General features: G+C 37.2%; 1 protein-coding gene across 1 annotated transcript in view; it reads right to left on the bottom strand.

Annotated features, from left to right (window-relative positions):
- Positions 1 to 26,610, bottom strand: part of LOC150110257 (dynein axonemal heavy chain 5-like) — a 972,373-nt gene that overhangs the window by 76,332 nt on the left and 869,431 nt on the right. Inside the window, exons 63-64 of the mRNA XM_090394637.1 lie at positions 21,372 to 21,527; positions 5,662 to 5,817 (exon numbers count right to left, since the gene is read on the bottom strand). Coding sequence (XP_090250763.1) covers positions 5,662 to 5,817; positions 21,372 to 21,527 — 312 coding nt within the window. The remainder of the gene's footprint in view (positions 1 to 5,661; positions 5,818 to 21,371; positions 21,528 to 26,610) is intronic.

Raw genomic sequence — 26,610 nt, 5'->3', positions numbered from 1 at the left:
TTTTGGGATGACCCTGATACATTCCATCACAATAACATCAATGGTTATATCAGTTTGTTTGAATGTACACTGGTGTCCAAAATCCAAAGACGAACTAGATTTTTACCGATATATGAAAACATTTTCATGACTGTAGCGAAATGTGGACATGAATTTATTGCAATTATACTAATAAATTATATTCCACAAAAATGCATTATAAATTTCGTACAAATTAAATTGCAATACGTTTTTGGCAAAAGTTGCAAATTTCTTAAGGACATAGGTTGAGATCTGGGGAGAGTTAAGATGAAAAGCCAAACGGATATTTTTTTCTGGCGAGGTTAATCAGTTAAGGGGATAAAAATCCCTTATTGTTTTTCAGCCAGTAAGCGAAACTAAGATCGAAAACTACGATCTGAACGTTTCATGCTGACGAACTGTCAGCGTATCCAAGCGTAAGTGACCACTTGGTAGTGCCACACCACGGCAACTCGTTGCAAAGGTGGAGCAAGCTCCCTCACTGTTCTTGATGTTTTCTCATAATGTAAAAACACACAGCTCTTAGGAGATGTAGTACTGTTTTACATTATGAGGAGAGATCACTACCTAGACCGGTTTCAACCTTTTTTGAGGTCTCATCAGTGAGTACCTCAAAAAAGGTTGAAACCGGTCTCATCAGTGAGTACCTCAAAAAAGGTTGAAACCGGTCTGGGTAGTGACCTCTCCTCAGTGAGTACCTCAAAAAAGGTTGAAACCGGTCTCATCAGTGAGTACCTCAAAAAAGGTTGAAACCGGTCTGGGTAGTGACCTCTCCTCATAATGTAAAACAGTACTACATCTCCTAAGAGCTGTGTGTTTTTACATTATGAGAAAATATCAAGAACAGTGAGGGATCTTGCTCCACCTTTGCAACGAGTTGCCGTGGTGTGGCACTACCAAGTGGTCACTTACGCTTGGATGCGCTGACAGTTCGTCGGCATGAAACGTTCAGATCGTAGTTTTCGATCTTAGTTTCGCTTACTGGCTGAAAAACAATAAGGGATTTTTATCCCCTTAACTGATTAACCTCGCCAGAAAAAAAATAGCCGTTTGGCTTTTCATCTTAGTTATACTATGTTATAATATAATATAGTGACACACCTTTCTGGCAATCGTATAGCAAAAGTATGTAAGTTCTTTTTATTTAAACTCTGATCTGATATTCTATTCTATTTTAGGTCTAGCTACTCACTGATGAAGCCTCAAAAAAGGCTGAAACCGGTGGGGGCTATTATGAGTTCGCTCCCTTGGGATTTTTGCCTTAAGGGAGCAATTTGAGTCTCCGGGGGAAGTGTTCTCCGGCACGGCCCGCTGAGGGGCTTTGTCGGTGAATGATTTTCTTCGGAATTTGAGCGGTTCTGCTCGGTGATGGCGTGTGGGTGGAAGGCCATCACTGAGTGGAGCCAACGGTGAGATGGACGGTCTTTTGCCCACGATTGAGTGGCCTAGGGATCGTCCGAATTTTTAAAGACGGCTTTACTTATTCATAAGGTTGAAATTCATAAGGTTGAAACCGGTCTGGGTAGTGACCTCTCCTCATAATGTAAAACAGTACTACATCTCCTAAGAGCTGTGTGTTTTTACATTATGAGAAAATATCAAGAATAGTGAGGGAGCTTGCTCCACCTTTGCAACGAGTTGCCGTGGTGTGGCACTACCAAGTGGTCACTTACGCTTGGATACGCTGACAGTTCGTCGGCATGAAACGTTCAGATCGTAGTTTCGCTTACTGGCTGAAAAACAATAAGGGATATTTATCCCCTTAACTGATCTGGGGAGAGTGTTGATCAGTTGATTCGATTAATATCCTCGGTCTCCAGAAATATCTCTGCTGCTCGTGTACGATGTTGTGTGGCATTGTCATCCATAAAAATGAATTCTCTGCCTAATAGCACCACGGAATAATCGAACATGGCGTTGAAGCGTTGTAATAGCGTTCATCAGTCATAGTCCTTTTTTTCCAGCACTGCTAGCTCTGTGCGTCCATTAAGCATAATGCCTCTCCACACCATACCCCCAGCACATTCTCAAGAATTCACAATTCGCAAGAACATTCTCGTGATAGTAAGCAGTACCACTTTCACACCAGATCAAGTATCGTCTAGAATCGGGGGAAAGACGAAAACTACTCTTATCTGTAAAGAGTACATTAGCTCACTGGCGTCTTGTCCAATTTTTATTGATACAATACCACTGAAAACGTGCTCTACTATGAACTGTGGATAAAGGAACACAGATTACGAGCCTTCAGGCGTATAAGCCTACTTGTCAGAGATGTTTTGCTGCAGTTTTTCAAGATACAGTATCTGCGTACCTGTGCTTGAATTCAGAGTCGACTTGCATGCTGCCCTGCTGTGTACATCGATTACTTTTTGACGTTATAACCAAAAATCTATCTTCATGCTCTATAGTAAAGTGAGGGCGACCTATTAGCAAACGTCTGGAACACTTCATTGCTTTTAAATGCTGCCCAGAGCCTGGATACCACGCTATGTGAGATCAGGGCGGACTCTACTAATTGTGCAAAACGTGCATTTGCACGAGGCTTCAAGTTTTTGGGGCCGGCAAAATTGGCCTAAACTATAGAAAAAAAAATAATTAAAAAGTAATTTATTCCTTCTCTGTTGAAACCGGACTTCAGGATATCGCTAGTTAAAATATTTGCATAATAACACTTCATTGTACTGTATATTTTTTAAAAATTATAGTAATTTAAAATAATGTACTACATTATTTTAAATGATTATTACATTATTATTACATTAAATGTAGTATTATGTTGCGTTTAATATCGCACTGTCAGTGTTAATATCAGACGACGTGGCAATAGCAGAACACCTATCTTGCATTTATTTCTGATTCCATTGTTGGCCGTGAGTTGACCTTGACCTGAGGATAAATCTCATTTAACCAATGAGACCAAATGATCATAATAAGATAATTTGTTAAGAGTAAACCAATTAAAGAAATAGAATCAAAATACATAAATACAGTTGTGCAGTGATTGTTAATAATACTTTTTTGATACAGGTATTAGGATTTGGCTTTTAAATAATTTTAACATTCCAATATGTCTGATAAAAGAAAAAAAAAGAAACTATCAGGTGCAGACTATCGCAAACGAAGATCAGAAAAAGAAAGCGATATCCAGAAACAAAGCGGGCTTTGCATAAATATCTAAAAACTGAAAAATCCCTAAATTAAAATCTGAGCCGACAAATGCAAAAATCTAGAAAGTATTCTAATGCATCAAGAAAACAGAGCCATTGATGCCATTGAGCTATTTGATGAATTGAGAATAGTTTCACACTTAATACAATTGAAAATAACTTTGCTCCTAATGTTGCAGTCAGGGCCTGCCCTAGGAATTTTGTCGCCCCATGCAATAGCATATTTTACGGCTCCTTTCCCCCTAAAAACTCTTTTAATGACGTCTTAAAAGCACGATGTTAAGCTACGTTTCAACACGTCTGATCATAAATTCTAAATATCATTTGCTAATGAAAATTCATAAGTTAATGAAATTTATGAATGATCATAAACTATATTTTTGACAGAAAGAGAGAGACAATTAATCCTTTAACGGTAGAATTTTGTTCTGAAATGTGTATCTGCATGGGCAGGAGCGCGCCAAGGATATTTGCCGCCCCAGGGTGCAAACTTTTATCTGTCGCCCATCTTAGATCTAAAAGTAAGGGTTATTAATATTATATTAGTTAATGTCGTGTTAAAGTCAGTGTTGTCGCCCTGGTGCGGTGCACCCTCTGCACCCTCGGGTTGGCGCGGCCCTGTGCATGGGTAATTAAAATCAAGCGAAGACAGGTATACTCGTCAAACGTAGAGTAAATGCACCTGCTGCAAATTTTAATTAAATTATAACAAAGTCGCAATTATTAAAAGTTAGTTCATTTGAAAAATCAATAATTTTATTGCTCAAAATTCATTAATATCACAAATACTATCAACACAACCTAAAAAATATTGTTTTTATAATGTATTACTATTAATTTACATGTAAGTAATGCTCATCATGTCATGTAGAATGAAGAGCTGCTAAATCACAAACACATAACTATGGTAAATATAATTTTTAAAAAAATTTTGAACACGTGTCATGTCTTAACAACGTTAATTTACATTTTCACTGTTAAAATGTAAACCTATTGTTTAAAACGAAACTTTTCATATTCGCAAAATCACAAATAAGGCCAGTGTGCAGAGGTGTAGTCCTAAAAGAAATAGTACCAGGGAAACAAAAACCTTGGAAACAAAAATCCAGAGCATAAAGTGCGACATTTATTATTATTATATTAATTTTAATTATATTATATTAATTATTATATATATCAATTAATATTATATTATATTAATTATTATATATATCAATCAATATTATATTATATTAATTATTATATATATCAATCAATATTATATTATATTATATATTAAATAATATAATAGCGGCAAGCTGCTATTTTTTGACCGAAAGCTGGAACTGCATTATAAGTCTCATTATTATAATTCTTATAATTTATTATAATGAATTTAAAAATCTTGATAGTTTTAAAAAAGTACCAGGGCGTCGCCCTGGCCAGACTACACCCCCTGCCAGTGTGTCTAATTTCTGATCGATTTCATGTTCAATTGAAATCATAGCAAGACCTTCCAATCGAGTTTCGGCCATTGTAGAACGTAAATAAATTTTAATAAGCTTTTTAGTTTCGAAAGACTACGCTTGCCGCTTGGGGGAAAAAAAGCGTCCATCCACATTTAAAGTATCATTGAAGATTACTTTAATGATGCTTCAGGACGGCTGCATTCCCTGGGCTCACGCCAATGTAAAACACAAAAAAGGCACAGTCATTACATCAATGTTAACACTGCACTGTGGACTGGTGGGATTCTCGCTCACAAATAAGAAACAACGGAAATCGCGCATGGAAGACAGAATAACGACCATTGTCACGTCTTCAAAATTTCAAATTAATTCAATCATTCTGAAATTTTATAAATAATCTAATCTTGTAATTCTATATTCATTAAGAATATGTTACTGTACTTTCATTAAGCAATTTTGATAAATAGGCACGTATTTTAACCTCAGGTCAAAGTCAACTCACGGCCAACAATGGAATCGGAAATAAATGCAAGATAGATGTTCTGCTATTGTCACGTCGTCTGATATTAACACTGACAGTGCGATATTAAATTGAAGAAGAAGAAATTTATATATTATACTATAAGTAAGAAGACCATAGATAAGAGGAGAGGAGAAGTATGTAACATATCTCATTTGGTAATGCTGAATGACACAATAGGGTTAATGGATTGGTGAAGGGTGTTCCATAGAAAAAACTCGTACAAGATTATGGTCTGAGTTCCTAAGAAGAGAACTAAAACATGTAGTGTATTTGGAAGAGAAGAAAAGAAAAGAAAGAGGACACCCATTCATTTTCTAATTTTAAATATCATTTTAGGGAGACATATATTATGCTGCTAAAAGTGCTGGGCATCCCAACAAACAGGGCACAATGTAAAGAACATTTCACATTAAGGATAGAGCAGATGCACTCTTTCATTAATACTACAGGGAAAATACAAATAATCTATTCAATCCCAATGAAATTTAGAATATTTTACCTTTAGTACGGATCCAGATTTTATAAAGTTCTTTTCAAGAATATTGTCAAGAATTGGATCCAACTCTTCGCCAACATCTTCGATCAGCAATGGGCGTCCTAATGACAAACTATCTTCCACGTGTTGTCTGAAGTATTTGTGATTTAGCGAAGTTATCTAAAACAAAAAGAGTATGACAGGCATTGTGTGAACAATGATTAAAGTGTCTTTCACAATGAGTCTTTGACTCAATGAAATACTAATAATAATATAGTTCGCCCACCGATTTGAGGTCCCTCGAAACTACTGCGCATGTCAGAAAAAGGAGAATCCATTCCGATAATAGGGTAATCAGTCTGTCTTCTGGGATGTAATAATAAACAAACGGAGTTTGTTAATTATTACAGGTCGGAAAATTTGGTTTTTCTTTTACGAACATTGCTGTTTTTAAAGTGTAACTATTTTGCTTGTATAACAATTGGAAAAATGCACGTAGAGTGTTAATAGGTGCAAATACTGCGTTCTACATAAAACAATGTCACTTCGCTCTATGATAAGTTTCCTTTTATTCTGGGACTTTTTAAAACAAAATCCGATTTCATGAAGTATTTTCCTTAAAGTTTCTCTTTTCCAAGGAAAATTAATTTTTTCTTTAAGCACAGGAATCAATTTCGGAACAGTTGGCACTCTTTTCTCGAATACGTAAAATTCGTGAATAGCTCTTCTTATAACGTATACATCAAAATCATTCAAAGCTGCGGTTTCGATGGTTTTCTTTACTCTGGCGCTTTTTTTTTTTTTTTTTTTTTTTAGGAGATTTAAATTTTGGCTTACCTTCACCTTTTGATTCCCTGCGAATTCTTTTAACAGTCGACCCAGATACGCCCGCAATTGCACTTGCACGTTTTATGACTTGAGAAAGGGGAACAAGAAGACGGCCTTCTGACGATTCTTTTTCGCAGAGTGTCAGCACATTATTCAATATTCTTTTGCAAGAGCTACTGAAACGTGTAACAATAGAACTAGTTGACTGTACTGGATCCATCATACAAATTAATGATAAAAAAATAATGCAAAAAGAGAACAACAAAAATCAAGTTAGTACTAGTACAGTGACAGACAAGACACGTGATTTCGCATGTTGGCGACCAATTCGTACATCCTTCATTTCTTTCTCCCCTTCAGCATGAATCGACTATTCTTGGCACAAAGCCAAGAAGGGACCTAGAAGTGGTGGGCGAACTATAGTTATTAGTAGTACTAATAACTACTACTACTACTAATAATAATAATAGGCATTTTGCTATGAGTTGGAGATTATTCATCAAAAAATAGTATTCAACATATTGTATACCTTTGCGTTATCAAAGCACTTGATGCTGTTTTCGTTAGTAGTAGTACTGAAAACCCCAGCCAGATTTATGCACTCGCCTTTTCTCTACGTAGATCTTTAATGTTTCTTCACATAAATCCCTCCTGAGCATCCTATCCTGTCTGTCAGACATAACATATATTGCATGTACAAATACTGTACATATACCTAGTCTTTTAGGTGGAGAATGAGGTTGGGACAGTGGTTAAATTCTAAACGAATAAGCTCCGGGGCCCTTAAAGTAAGGATCATAAATGTGAGGCTATTGCTAGATTGTCGCAACATTTTTTTAAAATTAAATTAATTAATTAATTTATTTATTCTGGTGGAGTTAAAGCCATCAGGCGTTCTCTTCTACACAAACAGAAACATTAAATACAAATACAAAATTACAAATTAATATAATACTTCTAACATATTAATTGTAATCATTCATAATCAGGTGACTATTGATATTGACTATATATACACATTCAAAACTGTAAACAATTGTTGATTAATGACACAATAATGTAGGCATAATTACTGTAAAGGGAGAGAAGTCACAAAACAGAAAAATGTTCTGGGTTCGTGTCTGGTGAATAAAAATATTCAGGGTCTGGGCCCTGGCTAAATTTAACTACTGGGTTGGGACATTCGGAGGGGGGGGGGAGGAGATTGTATAAAAGAACATTAAAGATTGGGGGAAGGAGTATTATTGATGATAGCTGATGAGCTGCAGCCAAGGAGAATAGAAGTTGAATTGCAGGATAAAGAAAAGAGTACATTGGAGGCCATTTTGTGTCAGATTGAGGCTAGCAGAACAAAATATACAATTGGGTGCTGCTATAGACCAGGTGATGGAATAGATGCCTTCTTGTGTAGAGGCTTAAGTGCTGTGAGGACATTATGTTGGAGGTTTAATAGATTTTTTACAACACTCAAAAAGAATTAAAATAGAATTTAATACTTCCTATATTTCGTCCTAGTCACTAGGACATCTACGGGGATTACAAAGACAATTAATGTAACATGCACACAAAAACTTACAATACTAAGCCCAACCACGTGGGTGACAATAAAGTCCTATCTAGATGGAGCGCCCTCTAAGGGCAGTTGTAGGTGGCCTGGAATGTAAGGTGGGACCTCCGGTGATGACTGTTTCCCAAATCTTCGGAAGCTTAATACAACCGTATTTGTTAAGATTTGGTTGGTTTTTGAGAGCTGCTGCTGCTGCTTCTAAGAAAAGTCTCTCTTTCTTGAATTTGCTGTGGTGGAGCATGGTGGTTTTCTTCCATGATACTCTGTGGGTAGTGTCCAAAACATGGTCAGCCAAGCCTGACTGGCCATAGTTGTGTTTAACGATGTACGACTTGTGTTCCTCTAGGCGGATGGATGCTGATCTGCCTGTCTGTCCAAAGTACGCAAGCTTACAGGAACAGGGTACTTTGTAAACTCCAGGCAGAGAGAGAGGAGGGAGCTGATCTTTCGTAGAACGGATAAGGGTAGCCAGTTTGCAGTAGGGCTTATATGCTGTGTGTAGGTTATACTTTTTTAGTATCTTGGCTATTTTTTTCGAAGTGCCACGGATGTAGGGTATGGTGATGGCATTTTTAAATTCTTGTTGATGAGAGGGACGGGGAATGGGGGAGGAATTGATTATTTTTTTGATGCTGTGTTCGCTGTAGCCATTGGAGAGGAAAGTTCTGTGTATGTGGTAAAGCTCAGTAGTGAGGGCGGTTCCACTGGAACAAAGATTGTGGGCTCTCTTGGTAAGGGTTTTTATGATGCCATATTGTTGTGAGGGGTGGTGGTGGGAGAGTTTGTGAATGTATCTGCCTGTGTGTGTGGGTTTTCTGTATACAGTGAAGGCAAGTGTATCATTAGGCAGGCGCGTGACTAAGGTGTCTAGGAAGGGTAAACAATTGTTCTTTTCCTTTTCTATAGTAAACTGGATTCTTAGATGTAGGCTATTGAGATGACCAAGGAAGGAATCTAATGTGTCTGGGCCATGAGGCCAAATAGAGAACACATCATCTACATATCTTAGCCAGATAGAAGGTTTGAGTGGGGCTGAGTCTATGGCTCGTTTTTCGAAATCTTCCATATAGAAATTGGCAAGGGGGGGTGAGAGGGGGGAGCCCATGGCGGTTCCCTCTATCTGCTTGTAGATTTTGTTATTCCAAGCGAAATACCCAGCGTTGATGGCAAAGGAAAAGAGATCTAAGATGTCAGAGGGAAAAACGTTTTCTAAGAGAGATAAAGTGTCAGTTAAGGGAATATTGGTAAACAAGGAGGAGATATCAAAGCTTACTAATATGTCTGTATTATTCAAGGTTAAATTTTCTGTGAGGGCTTTAAAGTGGGTCGCGTTTTTTATATAGGAAGCTGAATTTCCGGTGAGGGGGGACAGAGAGTTGGCCAGCTGTTTAGACAGTCTGTAACAAGGTGCATTGGTGGCATCTACTATAGGCCTGAGTGGGGAATTAGGTTTGTGGATTTTTGGTAAACCGTATATTCGGGGGGGACGGGAGCAGAAAGGTTTAAGTTTTTTCGTGACGTCGGGGGGCCAGGAGGTTACTTTTTTAAGTAAGATTTTTAATTTCTTAACTTGCGTTTTTGTGGGGTCGTGTTCTAGCGGGATGTAGGTAGCGCGATCGCGGAGGATGATGTACTTTTTGGAGGCGAAGCCTCCAAAAAGTAACTTATCTTATTCCCAACGCATGGCTCTCCAGAAACTACGCAAAGAAAAAAGTATCGTCATCACCAGAGCGGATAAAGGTAATGCCACAGTTGTCCTTAATACCAGCGAATACAATCGTAAAATGAACATCATCCTCCGCGATCGCGCTACCTACATCCCGCTAGAACACGACCCCACAAAAACGCAAGTTAAGAAATTAAAAATCTTACTTAAAAAAGTAACCTCCTGGCCCCCCGACGTCACGAAAAAACTTAAACCTTTCTGCTCCCGTCCCCCCCGAATATACGGTTTACCAAAAATCCACAAACCTAATTCCCCACTCAGGCCTATAGTAGATGCCACCAATGCACCTTGTTACAGACTGTCTAAACAGCTGGCCAACTCTCTGTCCCCCCTCACCGGAAATTCAGCTTCCTATATAAAAAACGCGACCCACTTTAAAGCCCTCACAGAAAATTTAACCTTGAATAATACAGACATATTAGTAAGCTTTGATATCTCCTCCTTGTTTACCAATATTCCCTTAACTGACACTTTATCTCTCTTAGAAAACGTTTTTCCCTCTGACATCTTAGATCTCTTTTCCTTTGCCATCAACGCTGGGTATTTCGCTTGGAATAACAAAATCTACAAGCAGATAGAGGGAACCGCCATGGGCTCCCCCCTCTCACCCCCCCTTGCCAATTTTTATATGGAAGATTTCGAAAAACGAGCCATAGACTCAGCCCCACTCAAACCTTCTATCTGGCTAAGATATGTAGATGATGTGTTCTCTATTTGGCCTCATGGCCCAGACACATTAGATTCCTTCCTTGGTCATCTCAATAGCCTACATCCAAGAATCCAGTTTACTATGGAAAAGGAAAAGAACAATTGTTTACCCTTCCTAGACAGCTTAGTCACGCGCCTGCCTAATGATACACTTGCCTTCACTGTATACAGAAAACCCACACACACAGGCAGATACATTCACAACTCTCCCACCACCACCCCTCACAACAATATGGCATCATAAAAACCCTTACCAAGAGAGCCCACAATCTTTGTTCCAGTGGAACCGCCCTCACTACTGAGCTTAACCACATACACAGAACTTTCCTCTCCAATGGCTACAGCGAACACAGCATCAAAAAAATAATCAATTCCTCCCCCATTCCCCGTCCCTCTCATCAACAAGAATTTAAAAATGCCATCACCATACCCTACATCCGTGGCACTTCGGAAAAAATAGCCAAGATAATAAAAAAGTATAACCTACACACAGCATATAAGCCCTACCGCAAACTGGCTACCCTTATCCGTTCTACGAAAGATCAGCTCCCTCCTGTCTCTCTGCCTGGAGTTTACAAAGTACCCTGTTCCTGTAAGCTTGCGTACTTTGGACAGACAGGCAGATCAGCATCCATCCGCCTAGAGGAACACAAGTCGTACATCGTTAAACACAACTATGGCCAGTCAGGCTTGGCTGACCATGTTTTGGACACTATCCAAAGAGTATCATGGAAGAAAACCACCATGCTCCACCACAGCAAATTCAAGAAAGAGAGACTTTTCTTAGAAGCAGCAGCAGCAGCTCTCAAAAACCAACCAAATCTTAACAAATACGGTTGTATTAAGCTTCCGAAGATTTGGGAAACAGTCATCACCAGAGGTCCCACCTTACATTCCAGGCCACCTACAACTGCCCTTAGAGGGCGCTCCATCTAGATAAGACTTTATTGTCACCCACGTGGTTGGGCTTAGTATTGTAAGTTTTTGTGTGCATGTTACATTAATTGTCTTTGTAATCCCCGTAGATGTCCTAGTGACTAGGACGAAATATAGGAAGTATTAAATTCTATTTTAATTCTTTTTGAGTGTTGTAAAAAATCCATTAAACCTCCAACATGATGGAATAGATGGTGGAGATAGTATGCATAGGCAAATAGAAGAAATGAGTGGAAGGAGGGTAATTATTATGGGAGATTTCAACTATGGTAACATTGATTGGAAGAAAGAGAGGACACATGGGAGGAAGGAATTGGATTTCAGGTGGTTATTAAGAGATAACTATCTGCGACAGAATGTAATGGAAACTACTAGGGGTTAGAGAGTGCTTGACCTAGTAACTACATCTGAGGATTTGACTGTAACGAATATAACCATATTGCCACCAATTTGTGAGAGTGATCATAGGGTCTTGACTTGAGAGGTGGCTAAAGGTGTGGAATTTACAATTAAGACAGGCTACATGTGGAATTATCGGGCTGGAAAGTATGACAAGCTTAGGAGTTAGATTGGTTCAGTGCCATGGCATGTACAACTGCAAGGACTAGAAGTTGATGGTGCATGGGAGGCAGTTAAGAAGTGTTTGCATGAAGCAATGGCTGACTGTATACCTAGAGTCCAAATAATAAATCAAGTAGGGGTTAAATGGATGAATAACACCATTAATTAAGCTTGAGCTGCAAAAAAAGAAACAACTATGGAGGGAATTTAAGGAGAAAGGTGACTGGCAGGCACATGAACGGTATAAAGTGCAGGCCAGAAGAGTAACAAGTGTGGTAAGAAAAGTAAAAAAAGGATTACGAAAGAACATTGGCCATGCAGGCTAAAGTGAATCCTAAACAGTTTTTTAGATATGTAGCAAGTAAAAGGAAAAATGTATATTGCAGAATGATTTTAAAGAATGCCAATGGCAGGGAAATAACAGAATCAGTTGAGATAGTTGAATTACTGAGCGAGCACTTTGCAAGAGTATATCATCCAGGTGGCGACATTGCAGGAATGAATGAACCAATAGCTTATACGGGATTTGTGATGAATGAATTGCAGGTGAATAGTCTATTACAAAACCTGAATGTCAATACATCTGTGGGATTGGATGGTATACCAGCTCATGTCATACGAGAAGTGGCTAAAGAATTGACAGTGCCTTTGACCATTTTGTTTATTTTGAGTCTTGGATCTGGGTTAGTCCCAAGGGGATGGAAAGACGGGAAAATGGTTCCACTGCATAAAGGAGGTTCCAAGACTGCTGTTGAAAATTACTGACCGATCAGCATATCAGGAATCATTGTCAAGGTCTTGGAGAAAATAGTCAAGAGAAAAATACAGGATTGGATAGATGAAAATGGGATACTGTATGGGAGGACAGCATGTTTTGTGAAGGTAGATCATGCTTCAGTAACTTGCTCACGTTCTATAACACAAGGACGGCTGAACTGGATAAGGGTAATGGGTTTACAGTGATTCTACTGGACCTTGCTAAAGCCTTTGATAGGATACCACATGGAATTCTAATCAGTAAACTGTAGCATATGAGAATGGATATAGGGTTGGTGAGATGGATAGGAGGGTGTTGATGGAGAGATATCAGAGAGTGGTTTCTTCAGGAGGAGAGTCCAAAAGATGGCCCGTGACTAGTGGTGTGCCACAGGGTTCTGTTCTTGGACCACTACTGTTTAATTTGTTCATTAACGATATAGGAAAGGATCTGAGAGGAACTGTGCATCTGTTTGCAGATGATGCAAAGTTGGGTAGAGCAATAGGGAATGCTCAGGATGTCAAAATTTTGCAGGATGATTTGGATAGTTTGGAGGACTGGGCTAAGGAGAATTGATGTCAATTTAATGTGGAAAAATGCAAGGTTTGCATTTTGGGGTGAAAAGATTAGCAGCAGTATATCACATCAGTGGAACTGTACTCTAGGAGATTGACGAGGCCAGGGATTTGGGAGTGTTGGTGGATAGGGAGTTGAAGTTTAGGGGACACATCGCAAAAGTGGCAAAATCAGCTCATCAAATCACTTGGTTGCTGAAAAACACTTCAACAAGCAGAGACAAACAGGTTATTGTTCCTCTGTATCTAGTCTTGATAAGACCCCATCTAGATAACTGTGCCCAGATATGGGCGCCAGGGTTTTTTCTTGATGGGGAAGAGGTGGAGAGGATCCAGAGATGAGTGACCAAGATAATACCAGGACTACGAAATGAACCTTATGAGAACAGGTTGAAGATTTGTGGGCTGCAGAAATTGGTTGATAGGCGGAAAAGGGGTGATATGATTGAGACATTCAAATTACTGAAGGGTTTCTATAAGATTAATTCAGAAGATATTGTTGAGAATATGACTGGTAGTAGGAGGACTAGGACCATCCATGGAAGCTTGGTAAGAGTGTGGTTAGCAAGGGTGTTAGAGCTAGGTTTTGTACTTGGAGAGTGGTGAATGAGTGGAATAAGCTGCCAGAGTTTGTTGTGGGTGCCATGACTGTAAATGAGTTCAAGGCAAAGTATGATAGATACTGTGTGGATGTTGAATAGTTGTTCTTGACATGATGTTGGGCCTTCCTCGATGAGTCTAAGGACTCCTTGGAGCTGCCAATAATAATAATAATAATAATAATAATAATAATAATAATATAGTGCGAAGGCAAATGTACAAATCTGGCCTAGTTTTTTCATACTATGATTGAAAAGACATCAGGTACTTTTGCAACTTACATGAATGCCATATGTTGAAATTAACAGTTATGTTTGCAAATTCAAAGAAGCCAAAATGATATATTTTGTCATTCAAAGTTTACTTAATTACATCTTATCAGTTTTTACTTTATTATCTTGGTTGTTCTGTTTTCATTGTCTCTAAGTTGGGGGGGGGGATGATCATACAGTCATGATCTGAGAGATTGCAAGACATGTAATTTTAATTTAAAAGGTATATATGTGAAATTATTAAACTGAGGAACTACCTTTCCTGGCAACCTGGCACGAAAAAGACCACGATATTGGTGAATTGATAAGGTAAAAAGTGCGTTAAAAGATAGAAATATAAGATCTGATAATTTTGGAGTCTTGACAGGTAACAGACTGAGTTGGAGGAAAATTGTAGATAGGTGGTTAGTAATGATATAAATTTTTCATATAGCACTATCATATCCCATATACCCCTCGAGGGTACATGGCAGGAATTTAATGATGATGATGATAATGGAACCACCTTGAAGCAGTGCCATGGCATAAAAATTTGGATGAGAAAGAAGTTAACAGTGCATGGAAGAAAATCAAGAGGGGGTTTGAAGAAAGTAGAATCAGATTCAGGGACGGCTCGTGCATAGACACTGTGGAACTGCAGCACCCCCAATTTTTCTCGATATATAAATATATTTATTAATTTATTTATATTTGCTTGTAATATTTAATTTTATCATCAACAATCATATACAATTCTCTTATTTTGTATAAAAAATAATAGAAATCCATCTTGTAGCAGCACCTAGGAGGGCAAAGGATGTTAGCGGCACTGTATTTTCCATAATGTCATATTGCTACATGTGCAAGCATATGCACGTCATAGTGAGATGCAAGCTATTAGCGTAATGCGGCACTGTCCGTCACGCAGTTCTACTGTTGTTTATATGTATTGCAGTTTGTGCAGTAGAAGAGTGTTCAGTAGTGCTTATTGTTTTTACTCTCTCTCTTTAAATATTTGGACATTCAATTAAAGACATAACATTTGTTATAGTACTTTTTTAGTAATTTTGAATTATACTAACTGTATAATTTTATTGATAATAAACAATATTTTTTCATGTTTAATTTTTTTTAAAATTTTTACCATAATTTTAATATTTTATCCAAACACGTATACATTGTACTTACAGTGTGTATGTATATTTTGAAAGTTGAAGCACCCCACGATTTTAAGCCACGAGCCACCACTGATCAGATTATATACTAAGCATTAGGAGGATAAATCGGATACTCATTGGATGGATAAACAGCACGATTGAAAGTTGAAGATCATCAAATTCATGAGTATGTTTTTTCACTGGTCTTCTTTCTGGAGATATTACAATGCATGAAATGACATTGACTGATGTGACAACAGAAGTAATGAATTGATGGTGCATAGGATATTATAGAATCTTAATGCAACACCCATGGGATCAGATGGGATATCAGCCTATGTATTAGGGACAGATGCAAGGGAAGAGATAACTCCTATGACCATGCTGTTTAAAATTAAGACTCAGCTCAGTAAAAGTGCCAAAGGCGTGAAACGAAGTTAAAATAGTCCACTGTATAAAGGCAGCTTCAAGACAGAGGTAGCAAATTACAGACCAATTAATATCTTGGAAGTGTGTGTGTGGGGGGAATGGGGGGAGGCTAAGATATTGGAGAAGTTGGTAAATGGTAGGATTCAGGAATGGGTAGACAGGAAAATAATAATTCATAGGGGAAGCATGGTTTAGTGGAACACAGATCTTCCCTTAGTAATTTGTTCATCTTTTTTTTCCCCCCTTAAAATAAAGTTGCAACTGAGTTGGATAAAGTCAGATACATAGTGACAACACTGATGGACTTTGTGAGGACAATTCACAGGATATCACATGGTTCTCTGTTACATCATTTTCAGCATGAAGCTAATGATATATTATTATTATTATTATTATTATTATCCCAAGACCCCATGAAGTCAAAGACTCATCTAGGAGGTCCTTTTGTCAAACACACAGTTTATCATACCACAGCTTAAACACACTCAAATTCTCTGTAAACACCACACTTTCAAGCAAGGAATTCCAACCATTCACAACTCTGCATGCAAAAAAAGCTGCTTCCTTCTAGCTCCCTTGCTCACACCTTCCTTGTACAGTTCTTCTTATTCTCCTCCAATCTCCCATTAATTTATGAAATCCTCTTCAATGTTAATCCTATAACAATTATTATTATTATGTGACACCTCCAAAGAGTCCAAAGACTCACTGAGGGAGGGAGGGCACTCACTCCAAAACTCTCCATCTCCACCACTCAATCCATCAACTACAGTGAACCACATCATCTACACCAACGCCATCTACTGTTCACCACCACCACCACCACCACCACCACCACCACCGGTATTTTCCTAGACAATCACAAACATCCATGCCAACAGTGGGATTCGAACCAACAGCCTTTTGGTTAGAGAGTGGATATGCTAACCACTCGGCCAATCAGGCTGGCAAAAAATTCGCCCAACGTGGGGCTTGAGCCCACGATCCCAAGATTAAAAGTCGAATTTGCTACCAACTGAGCTAACCAGGCACCAACATGAGCAATGGAAAGATTCTCTCTCCTCCACACTGTCCTCCTTGTTAAAATGAAAAGGGATTACCAAATTGTCCAACAACAATCATGCAAATCATATGATAAATATCGCTTACTAATTCATACATTTCTATTATATCACACTCTTCCTCCTATCCACTAGACTCTGCAAATTGCATCATCTCAATCTATTTTCATGGAGTCAAAGACTCCATGAAAATGTCAAAGAAATAATAGTAATATTTTTCTCTTACTGCTTTTATTCTTTTATTTTAATATCCTATTTTTGCTATTAGTATACTTTTACTATTATATTCAGTTTCTTTTATTTAGTTTTTATTAAATCATATTTTATTAGCTATGTGTGATGATGGTTTTTGTGTTCTACAGCCTGTTATTTCTACCTTATTATGTATTTAATATACTGATATGATTGACATATCATATATTGATATGGTATTGATTGACATTACTGCTTCTAAATGTTGATATGCAACATTTAGAAGCAGCTCCTTTTTTCATAATGTAATATTACATATAAAATATAATTCTAATAGGTAATAACACAGCTTTGATGAGATTTTAAAGTAAACCAAGAATTTTTAAAACAAGAATTACAATGTTTGTATGATCAGAAGTTAACAAAGCAATTATATAATAGAATTATTACAATTTACATTTTCAGATACTGCAACACATATCTTCTTCTTTGAGTGCCATCTCCTATCGGAGGTCGGCGACCACCGTGGCAAATTTTGAGCGATTCTCAGCTATTCTGAGCAGTCTCTCAGAGTTCATACCAATCCACTGTCTGAAATCTGCCAGCCAAGATTTTCTTCGTCTTCTTCCATTTATCTTCCCTTTTATAATCAATTGAAGTATCTTATATTTTTCATTACGAAGTAGGTGACCAAGATATGCAGTTTTCCTTCTTTTTATGGTATTTAAAAGTTCACGTGATTTCCCCATTTGTTTCAGTACTTCCTGATTGGACATTTTTGCTGTCCATGGGGTTTTTAACATTTGTCTGTATAACCACATCTCAAAGGCTTCAAGTCTTTTTATTGATGTTGTCTTCAAGGTCCAAGTTTCTGCACCGTACAGCAGTACAGACAATACATAGCATTTAACTATGTGTACTCTAAGCTCTAAGTTTAAACTGCGGTTACACAGTGTGTTGATTTCATCAAGAGAAAATTTTTTCTTGCCATTTCAATTCTAACTTTTATTTCCATTTCTGGATTGCACTCTTCATTTAACCAGCATCCGAGATATTTAAACTTTGCCACTCTTTCTATTTGTTTCCTATTTAAAGAAACCAATTAAGAATTGGTTTCTTACTTATGACCATGAATTTAGTTTTGGTGATATTTATTTTTAATCCCATTTTTTCACTCTCTGCATTTATTAGCTCCAAAAGATTTTGAAGATCCTGAATATTGTCAGCCAGAAGAGCTGTAGCATCGGCTTATCGGATGTTACTGACGATTTCACCATTTACACTAATCCCTTCCTTTCTTCCTTCCAAGACTTTTTGAAATATGGCTTCTGAGTAGATGTTAAAAAGAAGAGGTGACAGCACACATCCTTGCCTTACTCCTCGTTTGATGTTAATGGAGTCTGTAATAATGTCATCAACTTGAACAGATGCCTTTTCCAATATAAGTTTTCAATGATCCTGATGTCTTTACCATCTAATCCAATTCTTTTTAATAGTACAATCATTTTAGTATGTTGGACTTTGTCAAATGCTTTCTCGAAGTCGATGAAGCAAATGAACCAAAGCAAGGTCAATACAAAAATGTATTGACCTTGTTTTGGTCAATACATTTTTGAAATAAGATCTGAGAACAGAAAAGAGCCTCTCTTGTTCCCAAGCCATTTCTAAAGCCGAATTGGGTATCACTGATGGTGTCTTCACATTTTCTGTATATTCTTTTTTGAATTCTTTTCAGAAACATTTTGAGAACGAGACTCATTAGGCTGATCATTCTATAGTCATTACAAGTTTTCGCATTTACTTTTTTAGGTAGCATGATGAAGGTCGACTGTAACCAGTCTTGAGGGATTATGCCTGTATCGTAGATCTTATTAAATAGCTTTACTAATATGTTAATGTTGTCACCTTCCTAATAACTTTACTATTTCTGCCGGTCCTATTCTATCTGGTCCTAGGGCTTTACCATTTTTAGCTGAGTTCAATGCACATTCTGCCTCTGATTTTAGAATGCATGGACCTTCCATATGTTCATAAGTATTTTCTGGGTTCTGTCTGTCATCAGTAAAGAGTTCTTCTATATATTTCACCTATTCTTGTATTTTGTCATCCTTTTTGGATATAATTTCTCCCTTTTTGTTTCGAAGGATACAGAATTGTTTTTTCTTATATATACCCGAGGTCTCTTTCATCTTTTTGTGTAGATTAAAATTGTCATTTAAGTATAAAGAGCTAATAAGCTTCATTTCGGCAATGAAAACATTACTTAAATTAAGGGGATATTAAATCCCGCATAGTTTTAAAACCGAATAAGAAACTCAAAGATCGGAATCAGAGAGTTTCATGCCGATTATAGCAAACTATAAAGTATCGGTGACACTAGCATTAGCCAATGCAAGTGATCCTAGTACGTAGTACAATACCGGGCAACTCATTGCAAAGGTGGAGGAAGTTCAGATCGCTATTCTTAGGTATTTTCCATAATGTAAAAACACATTTCCTAGGAAATGTATGCTGTTATTACATTATGGAGGGAGGTCACTACCCAGACCGGTTTCAGCCTTTTTTGAGGCTTCATCAGTGAGTAGCTAGACCTAATACCAAAGTGTATAGCGAAAAGAACTTATGTACTCTGCGAACGAGTTTTCCAAACAGGTGCAACCATTAAGTTACTTAAGTATAAAGAGCTAATAAGCTTCATTTCGGCAATGAAAACATTACTTAAATTAAGGGGATATTAAATCCTGCATAGTTTTAAAACCGAATAAGAAACTCAAAGATCGGAATCAGAGAGTGAAAGATCAGAATCGGCAAGAAACTCTCTGATTCCGATCTTTGAGTTTCTTATTCAGTTTTAAAACTATGCGGGATTTAATATCCCCTTAATTTAAGTTAAAATTGTCATGTTTTTCCTGTAGAATTTCTATTGCTTTACATTTTTCATTCATCCAGATTTCTTTTGCTTTTTTGATCTTGTGTTTAATAATTTTCTGAACCTCTGTATATTTTGTTGGATTATGATTTTTATATGATCTGCGTTGATCCATGAGAGAAAGAATTTCATCAGTCATCCAATCTTTCTTTTTTACTGCTCTATTAGGACATAAGGTATTAGTACATTTCTCTATGAAGACAGATTTCAATTTGTCCCACGATTCATCAACCCTCAAGATGTCATCATTCTTGATAAGTGCTAGCTCTTGATTCAGATCTTGACTCAATTTGCTTCTTATCTCTGTATTTTTTAATTTTCCCAAATCAAACCTTTTTTGTTGATGTTTCTTAAGCATAGCTTTCAGTCTAAGTTGTAACTCTGCCACCAGTAGGTTATGATCAGAAGCAATATCTGCACTAGGATAGGTTTTTGTACTCTTTATAGAACTTCGAAATCGTTGATTAATTAGTAAGTAATCAATTTGGTTTCTGACTATATTCCCATTATTATCCTGTGGTGATCACCAAGTATACAATCTTCGAGATGGTAGCTTAAACCATGTGTTTGTGATTATTAGCTCCTCTTCCTGGCAGAATTGAAAAAGACGGTCACTTTTCTCATTTCTTGTGTCCAGTCCATGTTCGCCAACTACATCTCCACTTCTACCTTTCCCAACTTTAGCATTGAAATCACCCATGACTATGTTAATATCATGCTTTTTTGTATTTTTCATTAGTTCTTTTAATTGATCATAAAATTCTTCAATCTCGGTATCACTCTTGTCAGCAGTAGGGGCATACACTTGTATAAGATTAACATCTAGTGGTTGTCCTTTCAGTTTTAATAACATCATCCTATCTGAGTAAGGGATGAAGCTCAACAGTGACTTATTGATCTCTTTGTTTATTATTATTCCAACTCCGTTTTGATGGTTGTTTTCACAACTTCCAGAGTGATATTGTCATGTCATTGACTTGAGTTTTGCCTGATCCTGGCCACCTAACTTCACTCATTCCTAAAATTCCAATTTCAAGTCTTTTCATTTCTTGGATAGCATTTCTTACCTTACCTGTTTCATACAAGGTTCTGACATTCCAGGTTCCTAGCTTTACTGAGCGTACCATGTTGAGCCCGGGGATTCTTCGCACCCCTGTCCCATTTAAGGGACGCCGGTAACTCGGGGCCATTTGTGTAGATTTGTTCGCCATGGTGCAACACATATACCAGAAGTAATGTCATATTAAAGGAGATGGCAGGGTTTTCTCCCTGGGAAGTTGGATTCATTATCCAAAATAGGCAAACTGGCCAGAAGAACACTTGCCACGAACAGACAATACACAAGCCTCATAGCCTTAATTGCTTTGGATGTAAAATCCAAAATAACCAATCAACCAGCCATATTAAATATTACTAAGAGTAATTTTGATAATGCAGAAATTCTGCATAGAACTTACTTGAAGTTCATTTCTTGCTTCTCGATTCCTAATCCACTGCTTTCCTTGACCTTGAGGATCAATAAGTAGAGGATAACAGGCAGCTTTTGTTACAATAATGCCATTCTGAATAGACAGTTCATCACTTGGAAGTCCATACAAATTCCATTCAGATATCTCAAAGAGGAAAAAATGCGAAATTATTAGGTCATGAAGACATTATAGAAACTATTCTAACACATTTTAATTATTACAAATATGAAATAAAATGTCAGATAAGTGCACCCATTTATAAAGTGAAGAGATACTAGTTATGTGAAATATCATTGAATGGAATTTTTGGAGAATATCAATGGTTTAAATTAAAGATGTCAAAAATTATATTCTTGGTTTTATCCTTTATCCAATTGTAAGAAAACAAAGTTTGTGCATGAATCACTTCACGACTGGGCTCCTTGTACATAGAGGCTAATGACTTCACATTGTATTAGTATCCCATAATGCAATGCACATATCTTGATGAACATGTGTGATGCTATGCATTATGAGAAGGGCCACTACCCAGACCAGTTTTGACCTTTATTGAGGTGTCATTAGTGGGAGCCAGACTCAGAAGTAATACTAACGTTGAAGCACCGTAGTCCCCATTTATCTGATTGAAACTGCAGTCAACCCTGTCTGTAAATATTAAAGGGAAAATTCCAGAAATAAACAATTTATAAGTTTTAAATTGCATGCAGTTCTGAATAATGTGATGAAATCTCGTGCCTGCCTGAGACATGAATCACCGCTTTTTCCAGCTATTCATACTGTACTATATATCAGTGGCGGCCGGTGAAAATTTTAAGTGGGCGTGCTGCATATACAAAATAAAATAAAAAAATTATTTTTTTCCTAATCAGTAACAAATTTATTAATAAATAAATTTACATATTAAAAAATTGCTTTATTAAAAATATTTCACTCTCACTATGAACAAACACCAATGATAAAAGTTTTGTATTTTACAGAAATAATGCGGGCAAACATATGATACACTACCCAAACGAGCAGTGTCAGAATCACTTGTAATGTGCAATGACAAGCTTCAATGAATATCCACGAGTCTAGCTGCAATTGGCACAATAATTCTCACAGTGCGTTAGATAGCAGTGCATTTGTTTTGTGTAACGATAGTTGAAACAATATAATTCTTTTCATATTTTCAACAGTGACACTCGTCATAATTCAGCCTTGTAACTATAATAAATAAATAATTATATGTTATTTTAATAAAATAAAATAAGATTTACAAAAAATAGTTTACCCTCATCACAAACACGCACCAATAATAAAAGTCTCACATCCCACAGAAATAATGCGCACAAGCATACGATACACTTTCCAAACGAGCAGTGTCGGAATCACTAGTAATGTGCAATGAGAAGCGCAAACGAATATCGGCAATTCTGGCTGCAATTGGCCGAATGTGATAATTCCAATACTGCGTTAGAATTGCAGTGCATTTGTTTCATAATCTAAAGCATTAATCAAACAATTCCAATTATTAACTATTCAATCAATATCAAAACATAAGCTGTAACCTTTAACATGTTGTATTGCATTTATATAATGTTGCAAGCATTGTTTTTATTTATAAACAAAAACAAAATTTAATTTTTTCATTTTTTCCTTGGGGGTGTTGCTGTGTCGCAGTGCTTATGTACAAGCTGCCACTGCTGTATATGCTACTTGCCTGTTAGCCACTTAATAGCTGTCAGACAATATTAAATGGGAAATTCCAGAAATCAACATTTCATAAATTTTAAATTGTGTGCCATTCTGAGTAGTTCTTGGTTATCAGGTCGACTGATGCAGCATTGAAGTGTTTGTGTTCAAGCAACCCTTATTTTAATTAATAATGGCCCAAAGCACAAGAGTAGTGATGCTGGCAATTCAGATATGCCAAAGAGAAGCCGTAAAGTGCTTCCTTTTACGTGAAAATGTGAAGGTACCCGACTTCATAATAAAGAAAAAATATGTATGCAAAGTATTATTATTATTACGGGCAACTCCAAGGAGTTGACAGACTCATCGAGTGAGGCCCTAACATCATGTTAAGAACAACTATTCGACATTCACACAATATCTATCATACCTCGCCTTGAGCTCATTCACAGTCATGGCATCCACAACAGACTCTGGCAGCTTATTCCACTCATTCACCACTCTCCAAGTACAAAACCTAGCTCTAACACCCTTGCTAACCACACTCTTACCAAGCTTCCATGGATGGCCCCTAGTCCTCCTACCACCAGTCCTATTCTCAAAATATCTTCTGAATTAATCTTATAGAAACCCTTCAGTAATTTGAATGTCTCAGTCATATCATCCCTTTTCCACCTGTCAACCAATTTCTGCAGCCCACAAATCTTCAACCTGTTCTCATAAGGTTCATTCCATAGTCCTGGTATTATCTTGGTCACTCATCTCTGGATCCTCTCCACCTCACCCCCATCAAGAAGAAACCCTGGCACTCATATTGGGCACAGTTGTCTAGATGGGGTCTTATGAAGACTAGATAGAGAAGAACAATAACCTGTTTGTCTCTGCTTGTTGAAGTGTTTTTCAGCAACCAAGTGATTTGATGAGCTGATTTTGCCACTTTTGCGATGTGTCCCCTAAACTTCAACTCCCTATCCACCAACACTCCCAAATCCCTGGCTTCGTCAAACTCCTGGAGTACGGTTCCACCAATGTAATATACTGCTGCTAATCTTTTCACCCCAAAATGCAAAACCTTACATTTTTCCACATTAAATTGACATCCATTCTCCTTAGCCCAGTCCTCTAAACCAGCGCTTCCCAAACTGTGGGCCATGGCCCCCTTGGGGGCCATAGGTTTTGTTAAGGGGGGCCATGAAACAATCAAAACAAATTAAAAATGTTTTAAGAATAAGTAGATTTTTTTTTTATTTTAAAAGAAACATATTTAACTTTTATTATTTATTATTTCTTTTTTGCTATTTTTTATATTTTAATGGAAAAATTCACACATTGGTGGTTCACAAACTTTGCTTCCTGCGTATTTCGGCACTTAATGAATATTAGTAAATATTACTTATTCATATGTTTCATTTCAAAACAGTGGTTAATTGTATTTACTTCGAATGATCTCCAGGGAAGCTCCAAATCTTCCTGTCCCTTTCATCACACATTCGTAATCAGGGACTGTTGATATTGACTTTATATACATATCAAAACTCGTTTTATATTATCACTGTCATCCGAGCTAGTTTTCTGTTACCAATAAAAGTTTCGCATATACTTCACACATGAAAAAAAGCTTAAACAAGTTCATGTGGGGAGACAGTAACTCGCTTAGAGTGGTAAACAACACACTTGCAGTGGTAAACAACACCCCTCCCTAACAGCCACTATACTGCAGAGGCAATAAAAACAAGTACTTTTATTATGCCAGTGAATAAGGTATGAGGAGTCTGTGTAATATATTTCTCAACAAATAGTGCAATTAGAGACAACTGGGATAAAAACACACTAATTAATGAATCACATGTCCCCTCATACAGAAACTATGCTGTATATATATATATAGACTGAAACAAAACCATATGTTGCATGGGCAAACACAGTATCTATATAAAAACTATTGTTATTAATTAGATGTGTGTGTGAGTTCGATTTCCCAAGGCAGCAATAAAATTCAACCGAACGTGTTAAAATTCGTAAAAGTGTTAAAACTAAGTAATATATATATATATAATGAATGTTATGGCAGTTTCACATATGGAATTCGGTTGAAGAGATTTAGCCTTTCAACTCAATTGTCAGCTATGCTTTTATCTTTCGGTTGCGCGATCTTTTGTTAATACCGCACCAATCATATGCACGTTTTAATAGCCTGCCTTTGCTGTCTGTTTCACGTTAGGCTTAATTACCGTAAAGGGAGAAAAGTCACAAAAGAGAAAAATGTTCCTGGCCCGGGGATCCTTTATTCAGGTAATATTCACTAATTTCATGTTATCAGTCTGTGGTGTGCCAGTATCGGTAAGTGGTGATATTATTTGATCTATTCTACGTTAAAAAATTTAACCCTGAGATGGATAAGTGGCTGATAAAAAAAATAAATAAATCCCGCGAACAATCAGAAGCAGAAACAGACTAAAAAAAAAAAGGACAGTATTTCATATTTTACCAGAACAGCCCGCATCGTATTTAGAACCAAACAGTAAGAGGCAAAAAATGTAATATATGCATTTGATTTTTGCAATATTCGCTGTGTATATTTTGTATTGAATATAAATACAATAAATATTATAATAAGATATCTCTCTATTACGATTTTTTTTCGAGGGAGGGCCGTGAAATATTTTAATTTTTGCAAAGGGGGCCCTGACATCTAGAAGTTTGGGAAGCACTGCTCTAAACTATCCAAATCATCCTGCAAAATTCTGACATCCTGAGCATTCACTATTGCTCTACCCAACTTTGCATCATCTGCAAACAGATGCACAATTCCACTCAGATCCTTTCCTATATCGTTAATGAACAAATTAAACAGTAGTGGTCCAAGAACAGAACCCTGTGGCACACCACTAGTCACGGGCCGTCTTTTGGACTCTACTCCTGAATAAATCACTCTCTGATATCTCTCAATCAACCACCCTCCTATCCATCTCACCAATCCTATATCCATTCCCATATGCTGCAGTTTACTGATTAGAATTCCATGTGGTATCCTATCAAAGGTCTTAGCAAGGTCCAGTAGAATCACTGTAAACCCATTACCCTTATCCAGTTCAACTGTCACTGAGTTATAAAACGTGAACAAGTTACTGAGGCATGATCTACCGTCACAAAACCATGCTGTCCCCCCATACAGTATCCCATTTTCATCTATCCAATCCTGTATTTTACTCTTGACTATTTTCTCCAAGACCTTGACGATGATTCCTGCTATGTTGATCAGTCGGTAATTTACAACAGCAGTCTTGGAACCTCCTTTATCCAGTGGAACTATTTTCCCCTCTTTCCACCTCCTCGGGACTAACCCAGACCTGAGACTCAAATTAAACAAAACTGTCAAGGACACTGACAATTCTTTAGCCACTTCATGTACGATACGAGCTGGTATACCATCCAATCCCACAGATGAATTGACATTGAGGTTTTGTAATAGACTATTCACCTGCAATTCATTCATCACAATTCCCGTATAAGCTATTGGTTCATTCATTCCTGCAATGTCACCACCTGGATG

Source organism: Typopeltis vanoorti, chromosome 1 (assembly GCF_054136105.1).
Source record: "Typopeltis vanoorti isolate ZY-2024b chromosome 1, IOZ_Tvanoo_1.0, whole genome shotgun sequence".
NCBI lineage: Eukaryota > Metazoa > Arthropoda > Arachnida > Uropygi > Thelyphonidae > Typopeltis > Typopeltis vanoorti.
Note: the sequence above shows the minus strand (reverse complement) of the source record. Positions and strands in the feature narration are given on the sequence as shown.